Below are 15,494 nucleotides of genomic sequence, written 5' to 3' on the forward strand. Positions count from 1 at the left end.
CCTGTTGAATAGAGTTTGCCCTCTATTCCCGGTATTTTTCTGTTCCTAAAGAATTTCATGCTCCTCACTGAATTGTCACTAAATGGTAGTTCAATGGATTTCCCCAGTCTTTGTTCCTGGTATACTGCTTTCAAACCTTTTTTAAATAGGGATTTTATATTTACTGTAAGAAAACATCAAAGTTGTTTTGGAAGTTAATGTATCCACTTCATCATCAGTACCTGTTTAGTGTTTCAGGAATTATAGTGTCTTCACACATTGCTATATGCAGTTACTCAGCAGACTCTATGAAAGCCATTAAGGCACTTAGAAATTGAATTGTTCACCATAAATCATAGGGATTAAATTTAGGTATGCAATCACTCATGGGAAGAGGTTCTGTACAAACACAATATGTGGAGAAATACATATTTTCCAAGAAAAGGGTCCAGAATCATGACCTTAGCAAAATTCAGAAAGGTCTTAAAAGTCAAAAAAAAAATGCTCTGATCTTCATTTGTTGATTTAGTAATTAGGTCGTGCTACCGTTGTAAATTCTAATGGCAGTGACTGACATGTTTTACTTCTTGGAGCTTTTACAACCTATAAGTCATTCATGAATGTTAAAAACTCAAATGAACTCCAAAACAAAACAAAAGAAGCTGAAATAAATTATGCTACACAGTATATTCTATTACAAGGGTAGATATGCTTCTTGATTTACATTACACTCCTTCTTCAGTTGCTACAGGCAGGCTATTAAGGGTGGAAAGAAAATCAATTCTGAAACAGGAGCCAGTAAACTGAAAGAACACTAGTTTCAGCTTAAAAAAAAATCACTTGAAAATTTATATATGAAGTAGTTTTGATTATTTGTTGTGCTACATACAAATACAATGTAAATCTTCACCATAATTCATTATTCTGTTCTGGTATACAAACTAATACAGACTGCCAAAGACAGTTTTCATCAGAAACAACTGTGCAAAAAAGACAGGACTCAAAAATATGCTACTAAAACTTGCACTAGCCTTGTTTAAGAATATTACATTTCTTTTTCCAACACATTTGGGGATTCTCCATGTACAGTAACATCGTGTCTACCTTCACTGTTACAACAGTTGTTCTATGCCGTGGAAACATGTTAGATTAACTATGCTATGTTCAAAAACGTATAACAAGATTTATTTTTTTTCATTAAATGCAAACCTAATTTTGCCAGGGAGTGCTTTGCTGCTGAGGTTGAACTTATAATTTAAAATGACCCTCCCAATTAAAATTCAGACACTTGTGAATCTTCCATTTACACTTTAGGGAGGAAAGGAGATAACTAGTAGAAAAGTTGTTATTATTATCTCCAGATGCAGCTTTAAAACTGGTAGAAAATTTTGCTGCTCAGGCACAAGTTGAGATCAGCTTTACAAGTTTGACAGCTATAAAGAGATAGAGGTGCATGAAAGCAGCTGATCCAGAAGCAGGAATGCTATTGCTGTCTTTTGGGACAGTGATCAGCCAAATAGCCAGGACAGCTTTTTAAAGGTATTTACTTCTTCCACATTCAGTCAGTACTTCTCAGAATATGAGAGCAAATGAGGAAAAAAATAAAATACATCTGTTACCATCTTCAATGACAACAATCCCTTGCCATAAAATTAGTTTCCTGAGACTGAAGAACACATTGTGACTGCTGTTATTAATATTTGCATAGCTGTCAGAAGCCCAAGCTTTATGACTGCTTACTACTTCAGGGACTACTGACCATTATTGAGGTGCTGGCTACTACAGTCTGTTGCTGCTTTTCAAGAAATGTTACAGCCTTCAAATTCCATTAACAGTGGAATCTGAATTACATCTACTCTGAAAATAAAATAAAAATGAGCAGAAACAAGTTATGTGGCTTTGTCACATATTCTGTTTAGAAATCTGGTCTGTGTAAGGCAACAGCATTTTCTCATGGAGTCTTCTTTAACTGATATATAAGACATGGTACACTTAAAGGGTTGGGACTGTCAAAGGCAGTAGAGATGGTAAGTCTGGATGATAGATCATGTCATCTTACTTGGACATTTGAACTTTATACAGACTTCCTCTGAAAAGATGCATAAACTACTGGTGCTCATGAAAGCCTGGCCAGTTAAGCTTAAGGGTCTTTATCCATCCTTACTTTCCAGTCAACTCTTACTTACAGAAAATGGAGAAAAAGTGTGGTATAAACTGTTCCAGTAATTCAACAGAAAATATCCAACCTTTGTGTGCCAACATATAACTACAACATACTTCTGAGAAAAAACTGGTACCTGCCCATATTACACCCAGGTCTATTTGTGGAAACAGCTCTAAGCTGAAGATGTCCTATATCACCATCTTTCTAACGACCCCTCATGCAGCTATGTCACATTTCTGCTTCTCCTTTCTTGAAGGAAAAAGATAGTTTATAGCTAAATAAAATGCTTTTAGCATCAGGAAATTTAAATGCAGTGTTTTCCCTCCAGGGCTGCAGAGTTCTCTCCCTGCCTGAGCACCCTGCTGTGTGCCCGCAGCCATCACAGACACAAAGGTGTGGACTAATGGGAACCTAGAGTACATTTTTATAAAGAGAGAAGCAGTACATGTGAAACTGAGAATTTCCTACACAGTCTCTATGTTTGGCAAGTAATTCGCTGCTATCCAGTGCTGAAGAACTTGTATTCTGAGGTGATTAGGATCACCAGTGACAACAATAAAATGGGTCACTGGGTTGTTGCTAGTGGAGTTATCACAGATCAGCACACCTTAAGGAACTATTTTTATTGACACAATCACCACATACATTTTTTTCAAAACCAAGAAATTGTATTTCAAAAGAAGATATTTTGTGTTAGAATCACCAGGGATCAGCATTTTGGAAAAAAAAAAATCCAAGCTTGCTGAATCGGTAACACGAATAATAACACTACTTGAGGAAGCAACTGTGAGGCATTGACTCAAATAAACAATCACCTGCTGGGATTTATAGTTTTTCCTCATAGTCATGAAAATCTTGATGAGAAATGAATGCTAAAATAGAGATAATATAGGTGACTTTGACAGAAAATGAAACTGTCTTGTATAATGAGGAGGGCTGCTCCTTCTCCTTTAGAAAATGAAATGGTAAGAGCAGTAACTCCAAAACTCAAACCTTCCCAATGGAAGACCCAAGTAATCTTAGCTCCAGTGCCAGCATAACAGGAGGCACCAAAGGAGAGTGGTGAAATGCATATCAATAAGACAACTTCAAATACCAATTACAAAGGAAGTAAGGTCACTACTTCTGCTTCCTTAGGAACTCATTCTTTATAAAATGTGTTCTCGACAAGTTGTGATGAATAATGGAAATATGGAAGACTAGTACTCAGACTGTATTTGAAAAACGTTAGATGTGCTGGAGGACTTAGTTCTCTACAAAAGTTTTGAGAATAAGTATGTGCCAAATTTCATAGTGCTATCTTACTTATTCCAGTGAACAGAATACCTCTCATGGAAACTACAGGATTACATACAGCCTTCAGTACTGTGTTGATATAAAATATCACTACATTTATACCCAGTATGATATGACTCATGCTTCTGACCATTTTAGTGAAAAGGACTACAGTGCAAATAGTTCAGTGTCTAAGGCCTCTTACACATAGGCCAGCTCCTGTGGCATCCAAAACTCTGCAATAGAACACACAGCCAACTCTCTAATCACCATGAAAAGGCAAAGTTGGCTAATTGAGGAAACTGCTTTCAAAACAATTTGAAAATTAACTCAGAGATCATCTAAAATAGTTCTCCATTACAATCCAGAACTCAAATCCGTCAGCAGGATCTTGACTCTCAAAGAATCTTTTCATCAGTATAACAGTTAAGATCATTTTTTTAAGTATTATCATCCTTTAAATGGATACTAAGAAAGTAATAGACTAACATCAACCACTTGAATATTTTGCAGGTGAAATCTGGTATGCTAAAAGACGTAGATGTAGAAGAACATAAAAAAAATAACCATGAGCCCATTTAGTACTGGCCTTGGAAACTTCAACCTCTGGACTGTGATGGCTTCCCTCTCTTAACCCTAAGTCATAGGAAGATCCATATATTTTTTAAATTTCTGTTATGTGCAGAATCATAAAATTAACATAAAATGAAACTTGTTTTCTCTGAAAAGCTCCCTACTCCATTTATCACTGGAAGATGTTATCTACTGCTAGAGCACCAAACAAAAGAAATATATATATGGGTAATCTGAACTTCAGATATTTCCTTGGAAAAGAACAAATAACAGCATAAAAAAGGTTGAGAGTTAAATAATAATCTTATCCATTTAGGAAAACAGAGGACAATATTAACATTCTAAAACAGTTTCCCCATTTGGACCTTAGCATTCCTTTTCTGCTGAATAAATTTGAGTGACTTAATTTCTAGATGGAAGAATCTTTTTATGAAAAGTTAGCAGGAGAGGAAAGGAATACAATAGTCAAGCACCACCACCTCTGAGGCAGAATTGTCTAGACTGATGAATTTCAATGTACTTCAAAAAGAAATACAAAAAAATCTGTGCAACAATGGCAGAACAGGGAAGGGGGGAAAAAAAAAGAAAGGATGTAACCAATGATCAGGGATTCCCTTCATCACGCATTAAAACACATTACCATAAAGGTGTTATGCTGCAGTGGAAACAGCACTAGGAGCTGCAATCTGCCAACATCTGACAAAGAGCTGCACATCTTAGGAATACACCACCTTAACAATGTTTGTTAATGTGATGATACAGGTACGTTCCAATGGTAAAGGTGAAAGGAGTGTGTGATGCGTTTACAGCTTAAATTGCTTCACGGGTTTGTTTAAGAAGGCTATTTGACCACTGAACTTGTTCTATCCTTAGAAAGTGGGACAGAGTGTAAAAAATACCCCTAGCAGAAGGAGTAAAAGAGTTAGCCTTCAGGGGTTTTTTGTATAAACTAGTATATGCATAAATGTTAAAAAGCTGCACAAATTTGTCCTTTGACACTGTGTAACACAGTGAACATTCATTTTATGATTAATGACATTTCTCTGACAATTACACAGAAGATGACTGCTTTAATCCAAGACTTTATCTCATATATATATATATTAAAAAATATATATATACATATACACATCAATCAGGTTCCATATTTTAGAAAAAACATGGGGTGCTTTTTCCCACCAAAATGGAAATCTGTAGAATATTTGTATTTCTGGTTAACTGGCAAGTATTTTGAGCTTGTTTCGGTTTCCTGAGCAGATCACTAGGACTTATGAAATTTTATTATCATTTTAACTATTTAATTTTAAAGAATTAATTCTGTAAGGGAGTTATAGTCAAAAGCTCCTTATCCACATAACAAGCTCCTTCATTGATGCAGGGGATACAAATGCAGTTCTAGTAATGGCAAATATAAATATTGTTGTAATTTTAGAGGCCAGGGAGGAATCATGATTGCATTGATTTTTTTGAGTCTGCCACTACACAGTGTCTCAGTACTCCAGAAAATACTGAATGAAATTGCTTCCAGTGAAGCCAAAGAAGAACATAAATTCTAATCAAACATACTTAGTCTTAACTGAAGTTTGCAATATTGCAATCTGATACAGTCATTCCACATTTAAAAAAAATCAGAGGCTAAGAAAGCTAATCATTACCAAAAGATTACATTCAAATATCTAGGTACATACATATTTGAATACCCTATGCTGAAGTTATATTACAAATAAACACATATGTTCAATAATTTTAACTTCAGATTTTAAAAGCAACAGCCCGAAATCTGATTCACTACTAAAAACAAAAGCATAGAATTATTTAATGGTTTGAGTTGGAACAGACCTTAAAGACCTTCTAGTTTTCACCCCGTTGCCATGGGCCCAGCACCTTCCACTAGACCATGTTGCTCAAGGCCCCATCCAGCCTGGCTTTAAAATCATGTTAATAATTGTCATCACAATATAACTCTTATACACAGAAATAAAGCATGCAAATAATACTATTTGCATAATTTCTGTATGAGTAAAAGCATGAAATTCAATGTAAAGCTAAAATAACAACATCTCTATAAGCACAAAACAGCCACTAACCTGTATTTTGATTGGCCAGGAGAAATTGCTGACATAGACATAGAAGGTGATGTTTGGGTTGCTTCGAAAGTTAAATTTTTCACAGGAAAAGCTGTCTCTGTATTCCTTAATATTAGCCTTAGAAACAACGGGAATCTCTTCTCCAGATATTGTTCCAGCTTAAAAAAATATTTAAAAAACCCAGATGTAGATATATATACTTATGACAAATCATCATTAGAGGTGCCAAAGTAAATTTGTTCAAGAAACTTCAATTCTTAATTATTTTTGTTGTCTTCACTCTAAAACTTAATATCCCCTTATTATAGTTTACATGGCACATTAGGTATATTCCATATACATACAGCGAATTCACAGAAATTGTTATTTTGGTTTCAAAAGATTATATATGAATCACAAAAGTGGCAGAAGTTACGTGAATTTTAGAAGAAAGTTGTTATAGTCAGCCAAACAGATAATAAGTTTTCCTCTATAATTTACTTTTTCTTACAGTAAAAACTCATAGCTCATTAGAACCTGAAAGTGAATTTGTCTACATCTTACATGGCTGCTGTAGAGTTTTTAATTGTTCATGAAAGCGTTAATAACATAACTACTAATAAATATTTATCATGTTTTGCAAATACATGGATGACTCTGCTAAATTATAATAAAGGAATAAATAAAATTTACTAACTAGGGTATGCTAAAATACTTCAGAATTTCATTGATGAAGAATTTCATGAGTTTAAGACAAACTCCGAACCTTCTTTAACAAGATTTTTTTGGTATGATTTCATTTTAAGCATCATACTTCTCCTTGGATGTGTTTTCAGAAAGTCAATAGAACCAGTTCAGAAAAACCATCTAAATAAAGCTTCTCTTCCCTCTTCTTAAAACAAAACAGAGTAATGGGGTTCAAAGTTGGAAAAAAAATAGATAAGCAGCTGCTTTTATCAGCATACACAGAAGAACTTTATTGTTGGATATCAATGTTAAGGTTAATAATTAAATTTTTAGCTTGAACACTGAAACAAAGAAATAAAATCTCAGTCTCTGCAGTAGCTAAGGAAGCAATTTATCTTAATTAAAATCACAGCATTTCATAACACAGTCATTCCAAAAATTTAAATAGGCTACAAGCTTTTCCCACCAAAGCAATTTTAATTGAATAGGAGAGAAAGTCAACATATTAATGAAGCTTTATTCAGATTGCAAATTATCATCTGAGGTTTAAATAATATAATTAATAACGGCATAATGATAATGGCAAAAGAACACATTTGGTAAAGTTTTATTATCAAAATTAGCAACAAAGAGACAATCAGGTTAAAATAACTTAGAGGATCATGAAATCGTATGGGAAAAAAACATCATACCAAAACTCACTCTCACCTGTAGAACCAATAGACCATGTAATATTGAGGTTGAAGTTGTTTGATGCATTAATTGATATGTCCAAATTTTTATTTGACTAAATTAAAAAAAAAATGAGAAAAAGTTAAAAAACCTATCAGAATGTATTGCATGTAACTCTATGCACATGTAACTCTATTGCACATAACTGAATATACCTTTTAATTATCTTACGGTTTTAATTTTAAACATAAATAGAAATGGTAATTGCCAAAGGCAATTCTCTCTTTTTAGATTTTGCGAAGAATAACAATCATTTTCTTTATGAAATGAAAGAAAAAAAACAGATGGCAAACACCTACATTTTAATCACAAGCCAAAAATTATTTTTCTCATCTAAAAAAAGATTTCTTAACTGAAAGATATACCTTTCATCTCATGAAGATACTAAAACTTATTGATGGGAGCAACAATAAAATAAACCAACTGATAATTTTTCAGAGTATTGATAGAGCTGAAGTACATCTACCATTTAGGAAGCTTTCTCAGTGCATGCATGAATAATTTTTCAGTTCTCAAAAAGATTTGAACTATCTCTAAAGCTTTGTAGACACTTGGGAAACCTGTAATCAATGTCAAATACAATGGAAACCTTAATCATGACTCTTCAAAACTTGACTCAAGTTATTAACATTTTGTTACCTGTTCTGGATTTGCTATAAAGTTTATGGCAGTGTGATGGCGGTCATCCTCTTGTAATAAGCTGAAGGTAAACTGGTAGTCAATCAAAAGGCTGTCTGTGGGGAAAAAAAAAATTAAAAATAATAAAGTGTATACATATTATTATATATTATGCAAGCACATAAAATTTACCATTCACATTTATTTTAAAATTCATGGAGTAATCTACAAGTCAGAACTACTCACACACATTTCACTGCTTAAGTATTTTCACTATAATGTCTTGAAGCAATTAAAAAATAAAATTAAGTGAAGCAGTAACCAAAAAAATAAAATCAAGAAAAAACAACTAAATAACTAAATTACACATAACTTGAAATAGCCATTCATTGTGATTATTCCAAAATACAGTATCAAGTGTTGTTAGAGTGTTATTAGTTCCTTAATTTTATTCTGAAATAATTATTCAAATATTCTGTTCAAAATGCATTTAAATATTTATTTCTTTATTATAGTCATGTGCTTTACTGTGTTATATAAATAGTTTACACCGCTCCATCACTATAACACAAATTTAGAATTACTAGGTTTAAAAATTTGGGGGAAAAAGTTGCATCTACACTAAAATTATATAGCATGAAGGCATGATATTACAGTAAATAAGATTGCTAATAATTTAATGGCACAATGGAACTTTTAAGAGAAATTACGTGATCATCAAGTGTTTCCTTTCTAAATTTTAAAAGATTTTGTAACTGGTAAGTGATATAAATGTTTCATCCAAGAGAAACAAGTGGTTGTTCAGTATTCCTCAAAAAGATTATATTTCACTCCCAACTGGCATTTGTTCTACACATTTTTCTTTCAACCTGTGAATGGAACAAAGTCTGCCAGGCAGCTCCATGCATTCTGTTTCCATCACTGCACACTAACAACACCCTAGAGTTGCATAGGTGCAGATGAGAGAAACAGTCATCTTCAGATGGTCCAAATCATGTTCCTTCCTGAAAGGAGCAAAAAACATTGGGACAAGGCAGAAGACGTGAGTTTTGAGCTATCCTGTTTTGTTCCTGAAGCTGGAGGAACGAGATTAACCCTTACTTGGGTCATAGTTCAAGGAATGACTGAAAAGGGACTTTTCTGCAGGGGGAAGGGGTAGAAGCAGACTCATGAGGATGAATCGGGTTTCCGGCACCTTCATAATGTAAGTAAAAAAAACAGTCACAAGAAATGCTGCAATTCATAGAGGGAGCCAAGTAGAATCCCAGTAACAAATGTTCAGTACAGTCAGACAGTTGGGAATCAGTAGAACCCCCAGAGATGCAAATTGTGTTAACAGATAAATGGTTCTTGTTCAACAGTTGTGAATCATAGGTGGGTGTGGTGGATGGATCTTGAATGCTCTGTTACACGGGCAGATATCTTCAGCTCTAACAGAATAAATCTTCTAAATCTTTGACCATTACAGTTCTACAGGGATCAAAAGATTATTTTTAACCTCTGTCACAGGAAATAAGGAGATGAACTGTAACAGTACATGATTAGATTATTATTTTATACATGTTAAAATATGGTTAAAGTGTGGCAATTCATCTTTAATGCTACATCCTAGTGAATCATTTTGAAGTTCTGTTTTGATCCCTGTCTTGATGGCATTCTGCTAGTCACCACCACCACACAAGCAGTACGTTAGAAAGAAAAACTATGTGATCATAAAAACAAAATCAGTAAATACAAAGAGAGTGAAAGGTTACGTCAAAGCAGAAAAAAAAGCTGTGTCAGCCTTTTGTTGGACTCAATAGTTTCCTTACTGCTGACAATCACCTTTCCTGCAGCAACACATCATCTGAAAAAAAAACACTCTTGTATCTCATGGGAAGGCTGACATAGAAAGAGAAAAAACCTTTTGGTAATGAAGCACAAACACAGTCCATGCTATTGTCTTAATAGTTAAAGAAAATGGGTTTGGGTTGGGTTGGGTTTTTTTTGTTTTGTTTTGTGTGGAAGGAAAAGTAGAAAATAAAGGTTCATAGAATCATAAAATATCTTGAGTTGGAAGGGACCCACAAATGAGTTACATGAAAGGAATTACCATGACCTTCAAAGGTGAAAAGTTATGCAAATCTGGCTATGGAAATCGAATTAATAAGTCTCATTGACTCTATTGTGCCATATCTACATGTTTAACAGTAAGATTACTATTGCACCAGAACATATTTGAAGGTAACAGGACAGGAAAAGATGGCAAGTAGAAATTGACCCCTATTAAATGGATTAATAATCCTTTAATAATCACAAGCAGCAAGGTCAAAAGGCTGGGGATAATGTACAGATCCACTAAATCTCCTGATGCCGTCAACTTGGAGTCTCGCAAAATACAGATGACTGCTTTAGCATGATTCTTTGCAGATTTTTTGTAAAGGTATGGTTGACCAGCACCATAGAATGCACTCCTACAGAAATTCTGGCTACAGCAAGGGCTACAAGATGCAAGAAGTAGCACAGACAAGCCTACTGGACAAAGTATCAATGATTTTCTCACAAGACATGGCAAATTACCATTTAAATATGCTAAAGCCTTCTAAGCCCAGATTGTGTCCTCTCAGAGATGCAGAGTATCATTCAAAAAACAATCAGATATATATAGTTAAGGTCCCATCAGAACCCCAAATTCGGAATAGACACAGGACTCTTGCCTCCTCATAATATGAATGAACAGCTCTTTTGCATACAAGTTTAAAAAAAAATTGGTCATTTACTTTTAAAACATTAGGAATCTTTTTTTCCTGGGTTTTGTTATTGTTTGTTCTCATGATTTTAAATTTATGTTTTACTTGATAACAGCCAAGAAAATATGAACTTATTTTTCAAGGAATGCAGGAAAAGTCCTTACATTGATAAAAGATGTTAAACTACACGGTCTCTCATAAATTTACTATCTGTAACAAATAAGTAAAATACGTACACTTTTTTTTTTACTGCATTTTTACCTACAGTACACTTGAAAGAGTAAATTGTGAAAAAACAGTAAGGGTTAGTTATATAGAGAGCCTTTTATACCCACAATATCCCAATTTACACTAAGTCAGCCCTAAAAACCGAAAAGAGATCTTCACTAAACTATTCAGAAGCACTAACAAACACAAATTATGGCCTTTAATTGCACAGAGACCTGCCATAGGACAACCCATTAAATCTCTGACCACAGACTGGATGGTGCAAAGCAGAAACACATCTCTCCATAGACAATTCTAATTCAGGGAAGATACCTAAAGTGTGTATGACTTGAATGAAGCAGACAACACTGCCTCAATGCAGTTATGTGATTCAACAGTGCAAATTAAGTCAGGTGCAAATGAAAGAACTGACACTGAGTAAGCATTCCTTCCCATCTTTCTGAGGACTGCAAAAGTATGCTGAAGAACTTTCATAGCTTGGAGAAAATGTTCACTTTCATACATAGGATATGTTCTGGTTGGCCAAAACTTTAAGAAATATTTGTCTGAACCTATTCTTAACTTTAAGTTCCCAAATTTCTGGAAGTCTCTAAAGTTAGATTTTATTAGAACACAAATTAGTAGAACTAATTTAAGGGGAAATGCAAAGTGAGAGTACAAATGAAAAGGGATCGTAAAGAAGACCCATTGCATCCTGCTGCTGTCTGTCTGACTATCCTTTCTCACTCTGCCCATCTGTTTCATTCTATATCTTAGGAGACTCTTCCCCCACATGTATTCAGCAGCTCTCAGGGAAATATCACCTCCCTCTCCTCCAGAAGGCTTCACCTTCCACAGACTCCAGCAGGCAGAACAGCTTTCCTTCCCACTGCCAAACATCAGTCACCGTGTCCCTGCAGCAGAGTCTTCTTTTCAGAGTTCTCACCAGGAAAATGTATTGTAGGCTGCCTTCTTTTTGTTAATATTAAACTCAACTCCTCCTATTTTTGCCTGGCAGGGTGTGTGCCCCATCACCTTAGTGTAGGCAAGGGAGAAGCAGCAGGGAAAAGAGATTCAATTGACACAGAGAGAAAGAGACTCTTGGAAGTCAAATTACAGTGAGTGTGTGTGTGTGTGTCTTACAGTTTAATTTCTGTTTCCAGGTATTTTGTTTCATTTTGTCTAAGAAATCATTGGATAAAGTATAAAAAGAATGTCAGGAGATAAGAACACAATACCATCCTGACATCATCAATGGTCAAATATAACAAGGACTTAGGGTTATTGAGTTATTGACTTAGGGTTATTTTTTCACATCTCTATTTTGATTTCTTAAAAGCCCTTCACTGGTTTCACAGTCAAAAAGAGTCATTAAAATCAATTCAAAACACCAGTAATGAAGGCATGTGAGAACACAACAATAATTAGGTGAAGAAAGATGATTAATTAAAAGAAGAAAATAAATTTCAAAGCAGTCCTTTAACCCTAGTATTGCTGTTAATTTTCAAGAAACCACTCTGTTTCTTTAATGAAGGTCCATGACTTTTGATATGGTTAAGATGGTTTAATATGGAAATTTTATACTCACATCCAGCAAGGATCAGACCGATTCCCATACTCAAACTTTTGTATTGGAAGAAAACTGTGATTTTAAAAATGTCGGAATATTCCCAAAAGAACAAAGGTCAGACAGAAGCACTTCAGTATTTCTGAGTGCCACTAGAACTCTGTGAGAATATATAATTACACTGATAATTATTAAAAAAAAATAATTGAATATGCTTAGTATAAATTTGTAATAAAGTTATATATGAAAAGGTATGTTACAAAGGAGTATTAAGACTGTAAAATGAACCACTACAATCAAGGGTGCCTTGAATTATTTTTGGGTGAGTGCTCATCTAATGGGCAGCTATTCAACATTTTGTTCTATGTTCAGTACCCAGTGCTGGGTCCATGCCTCATTTACTACATGCTACACAAGCCCTTTTCCAAAGATGGAATTAATTTCTAATGTGGCTTTCTATAGTATTCATCACTATCATTTTCTAAGTTCTTCAGAAAAGTTAATGAATTTGTTACAACATTACTGCAGATGAGAAGGCATTATTAGTATCATTTTACAGGACAGAAAATGAAACAAAGAGACCAAGGACAAAACCATCCATTAAACATGAGCAGTCAATTTGAAATACTTGGAGTTTGACTTTTCTTACTACTTTGAATTATATAATGCTACAGATGAACATTGTTATTTTACAGTTCCTTCCATCATTCATTGTAATTCTTTCCACAACAAACAGGAAAGGAACATACATTCATCTTTCCATTACATTATCCCTGATTAATTTCCTAAAAAATTCATTCAGTGCATTGTAGAGGAAAAGTTCCTTGGGAACTAGTATTCACCCATGCTATTAAAAGCTGTACAATCATGGCCTAGTAAAGAAGCAAATAAAAAATTATTGTGACAGCAACCTTAATTCTTCCACTTTCCTGCATTCACTGACTATATAGCATATTTCAGCAAAGGGGGTCTATTAAGTAATTTAAGAATCAGGCTGAAATAAATTCTAGAGAACCATTTTACTTCTGATCTAGCTTTTGCCTTTGACCAAATCATTCCAAGAAATCATCCCCGTTCACATCATCTCTCAGAAAGAGGGAAGAATGATCCTGGGTTCCCAGAAAGAGAGTAAGCACATACATAATTGGGCACAGTCACGGCTTTTCTAGCTTTGGTCACTGGTCATTCTCCCATGGCTCCTGTCACGTAGTTTCTTAAAACACATTTCTAAAACTGAACAAAATGGGAAAAGATTTTCATATGTACATAGAATTTCTGAGAACTATATCTATTCATTTTAGTTCCAAATTTAAAGTTCAGCAAAAATTCTTAGTCAAAAGTAGTGCAATGTATGCCAGCCAGACATACAAACAGAGCATGAAACCAGAACAACCCATGACATAGTCTCAATCCCAGCTACAATCTAATATTCATATTTCATAAATGTTAGGTGAGGATCACATGATCTTTACCGAATCGGTGACTAAAGTGGGATTTTTTCACTTTTTTTTTTTCTGATAACTAATAAGATCTATTTTGTGAATAGAAACCTCAAAATCTAGTGCTGTTCTATTTTTACTTCTTGAAATCACTTAAAGTTGTAAGAACCTCCCTCATGATTGCAACTTCAGACTCATCACAGTCAATCTTCCCACAGTTTTCTATTAAAGGATCTGTCTATTCATGCTGATTCTAAAACTCATACTCTCACCTCTTCAACGCACAGGCAGTTTGTCTCTCTCCTACCCTTTCTAGTGATTGTTCTGTATATGCAGCAAGAGTCTGTTGAGAACAGAACTATTCATATTCCTCTCTATCAGAACAAATGCTGCTTTTGAAAACAAGCTCCATTATCAAATGCTATAAGTCATATTCATTTGTGACCAAAAGAAATTCTGCCTGTATTACACCAAAGTCAGGGGGTTACCATCAGACCTATTTTGAGTCAGCATAATTATTTTGAACTTTCAGAGCAGCTGTCTGATTCATTCCTGTCTTCTGTATCCACTGCCTCATTTCCATTGTTATATTGAATATGTTGGTGTCTGACATTACTTGTTCATTGTGATAAAACAAAAAGTCATTTACTATGAAGTCTTTACTAAAAACTTTCATTTTTCTAAATGTAATCAGAGCTCAATGAGCTTCAAAATACCCCAGTACTTACTATTTATATGCCTTTTTTCCATTTAAAGAAAGAGCATGTGAGAATGAATTTCGCTTAAGTTCAAAATCTTTAAAAACATAAGCAACAGGAATTCATTGCTTCTTTTGCTGCACTCTAGAAAAATGTACTAGGCTAAAAAGCCCACAGAAAGACAAAGGGATTAGTGTCATAATCAGCAAATTGGGTAACTAAATTTTATTTTAAACAGAAATCTTTTATCTTATGAAATTTTCAGCTGCTATTTAGAAAAGTCTAATAAGTTGTCAGTTTTGATCCCAAGGAAGGGCCAGATACAGAAAAATATGACCTGTATTAGAATTTTATTCAGCTAAATTTTGCTAACTGTCTATTTTTACTCTATATTGGCTAAAATTTTCAGAAGATGAGTGATATCTAAGAAAGGTATGCACTGTTTTCAGAAGAGTAACTCTTGATTCTCTTTAATGAATACAGAAGTTAATTAAGTTTGGACATATAAGTGTTGAAAAGCTAGTTAGGCAAGATGTATCTCACCATAACTGTCACAGAAGCAAATATGTAGGTATGAAAATGTTATGATAGTCAAGGGTAGACTAGTTGCTGAGATCTAAAAACTGAGGTACATATATAATAACCTGAGGTGTTTTAAGCATACGGTCTCAAGATGATATTCCTAAAGTTTTTAAACCACAGACTACGGCCAGATCTCTCTTTTTTTTTTCCCCCTAGATATTACATCAAACTCTTAACT

At 34.2% G+C, this 15,494-nt stretch overlaps 1 protein-coding gene across 3 annotated transcripts in view; it reads right to left on the minus strand.

Moving 5' to 3' along the window:
* ATRNL1 (attractin like 1) overlaps window positions 1–15,494 on the minus strand; it is a 379,876-nt gene that overhangs the window by 181,598 nt on the left and 182,784 nt on the right. For all 3 annotated transcript variants that reach the window (XM_027740024.2, XM_027740021.2, XM_039383740.1), the window contains exons 22-24: window positions 8,116–8,210; window positions 7,453–7,531; window positions 6,079–6,236 (exon numbers count right to left, since the gene is read on the minus strand). In XM_027740024.2, the coding sequence (XP_027595825.1) occupies window positions 6,079–6,236; window positions 7,453–7,531; window positions 8,116–8,210 (332 nt within the window). The remainder of the gene's footprint in view (window positions 1–6,078; window positions 6,237–7,452; window positions 7,532–8,115; window positions 8,211–15,494) is intronic.

Source organism: Pipra filicauda, unplaced genomic scaffold (assembly GCF_003945595.2).
Source record: "Pipra filicauda isolate LSUMZ 115617 unplaced genomic scaffold, ASM394559v2 scaffold322_size837228_pilon, whole genome shotgun sequence".
In the NCBI taxonomy this organism is placed as follows: domain Eukaryota; kingdom Metazoa; phylum Chordata; class Aves; order Passeriformes; family Pipridae; genus Pipra; species Pipra filicauda.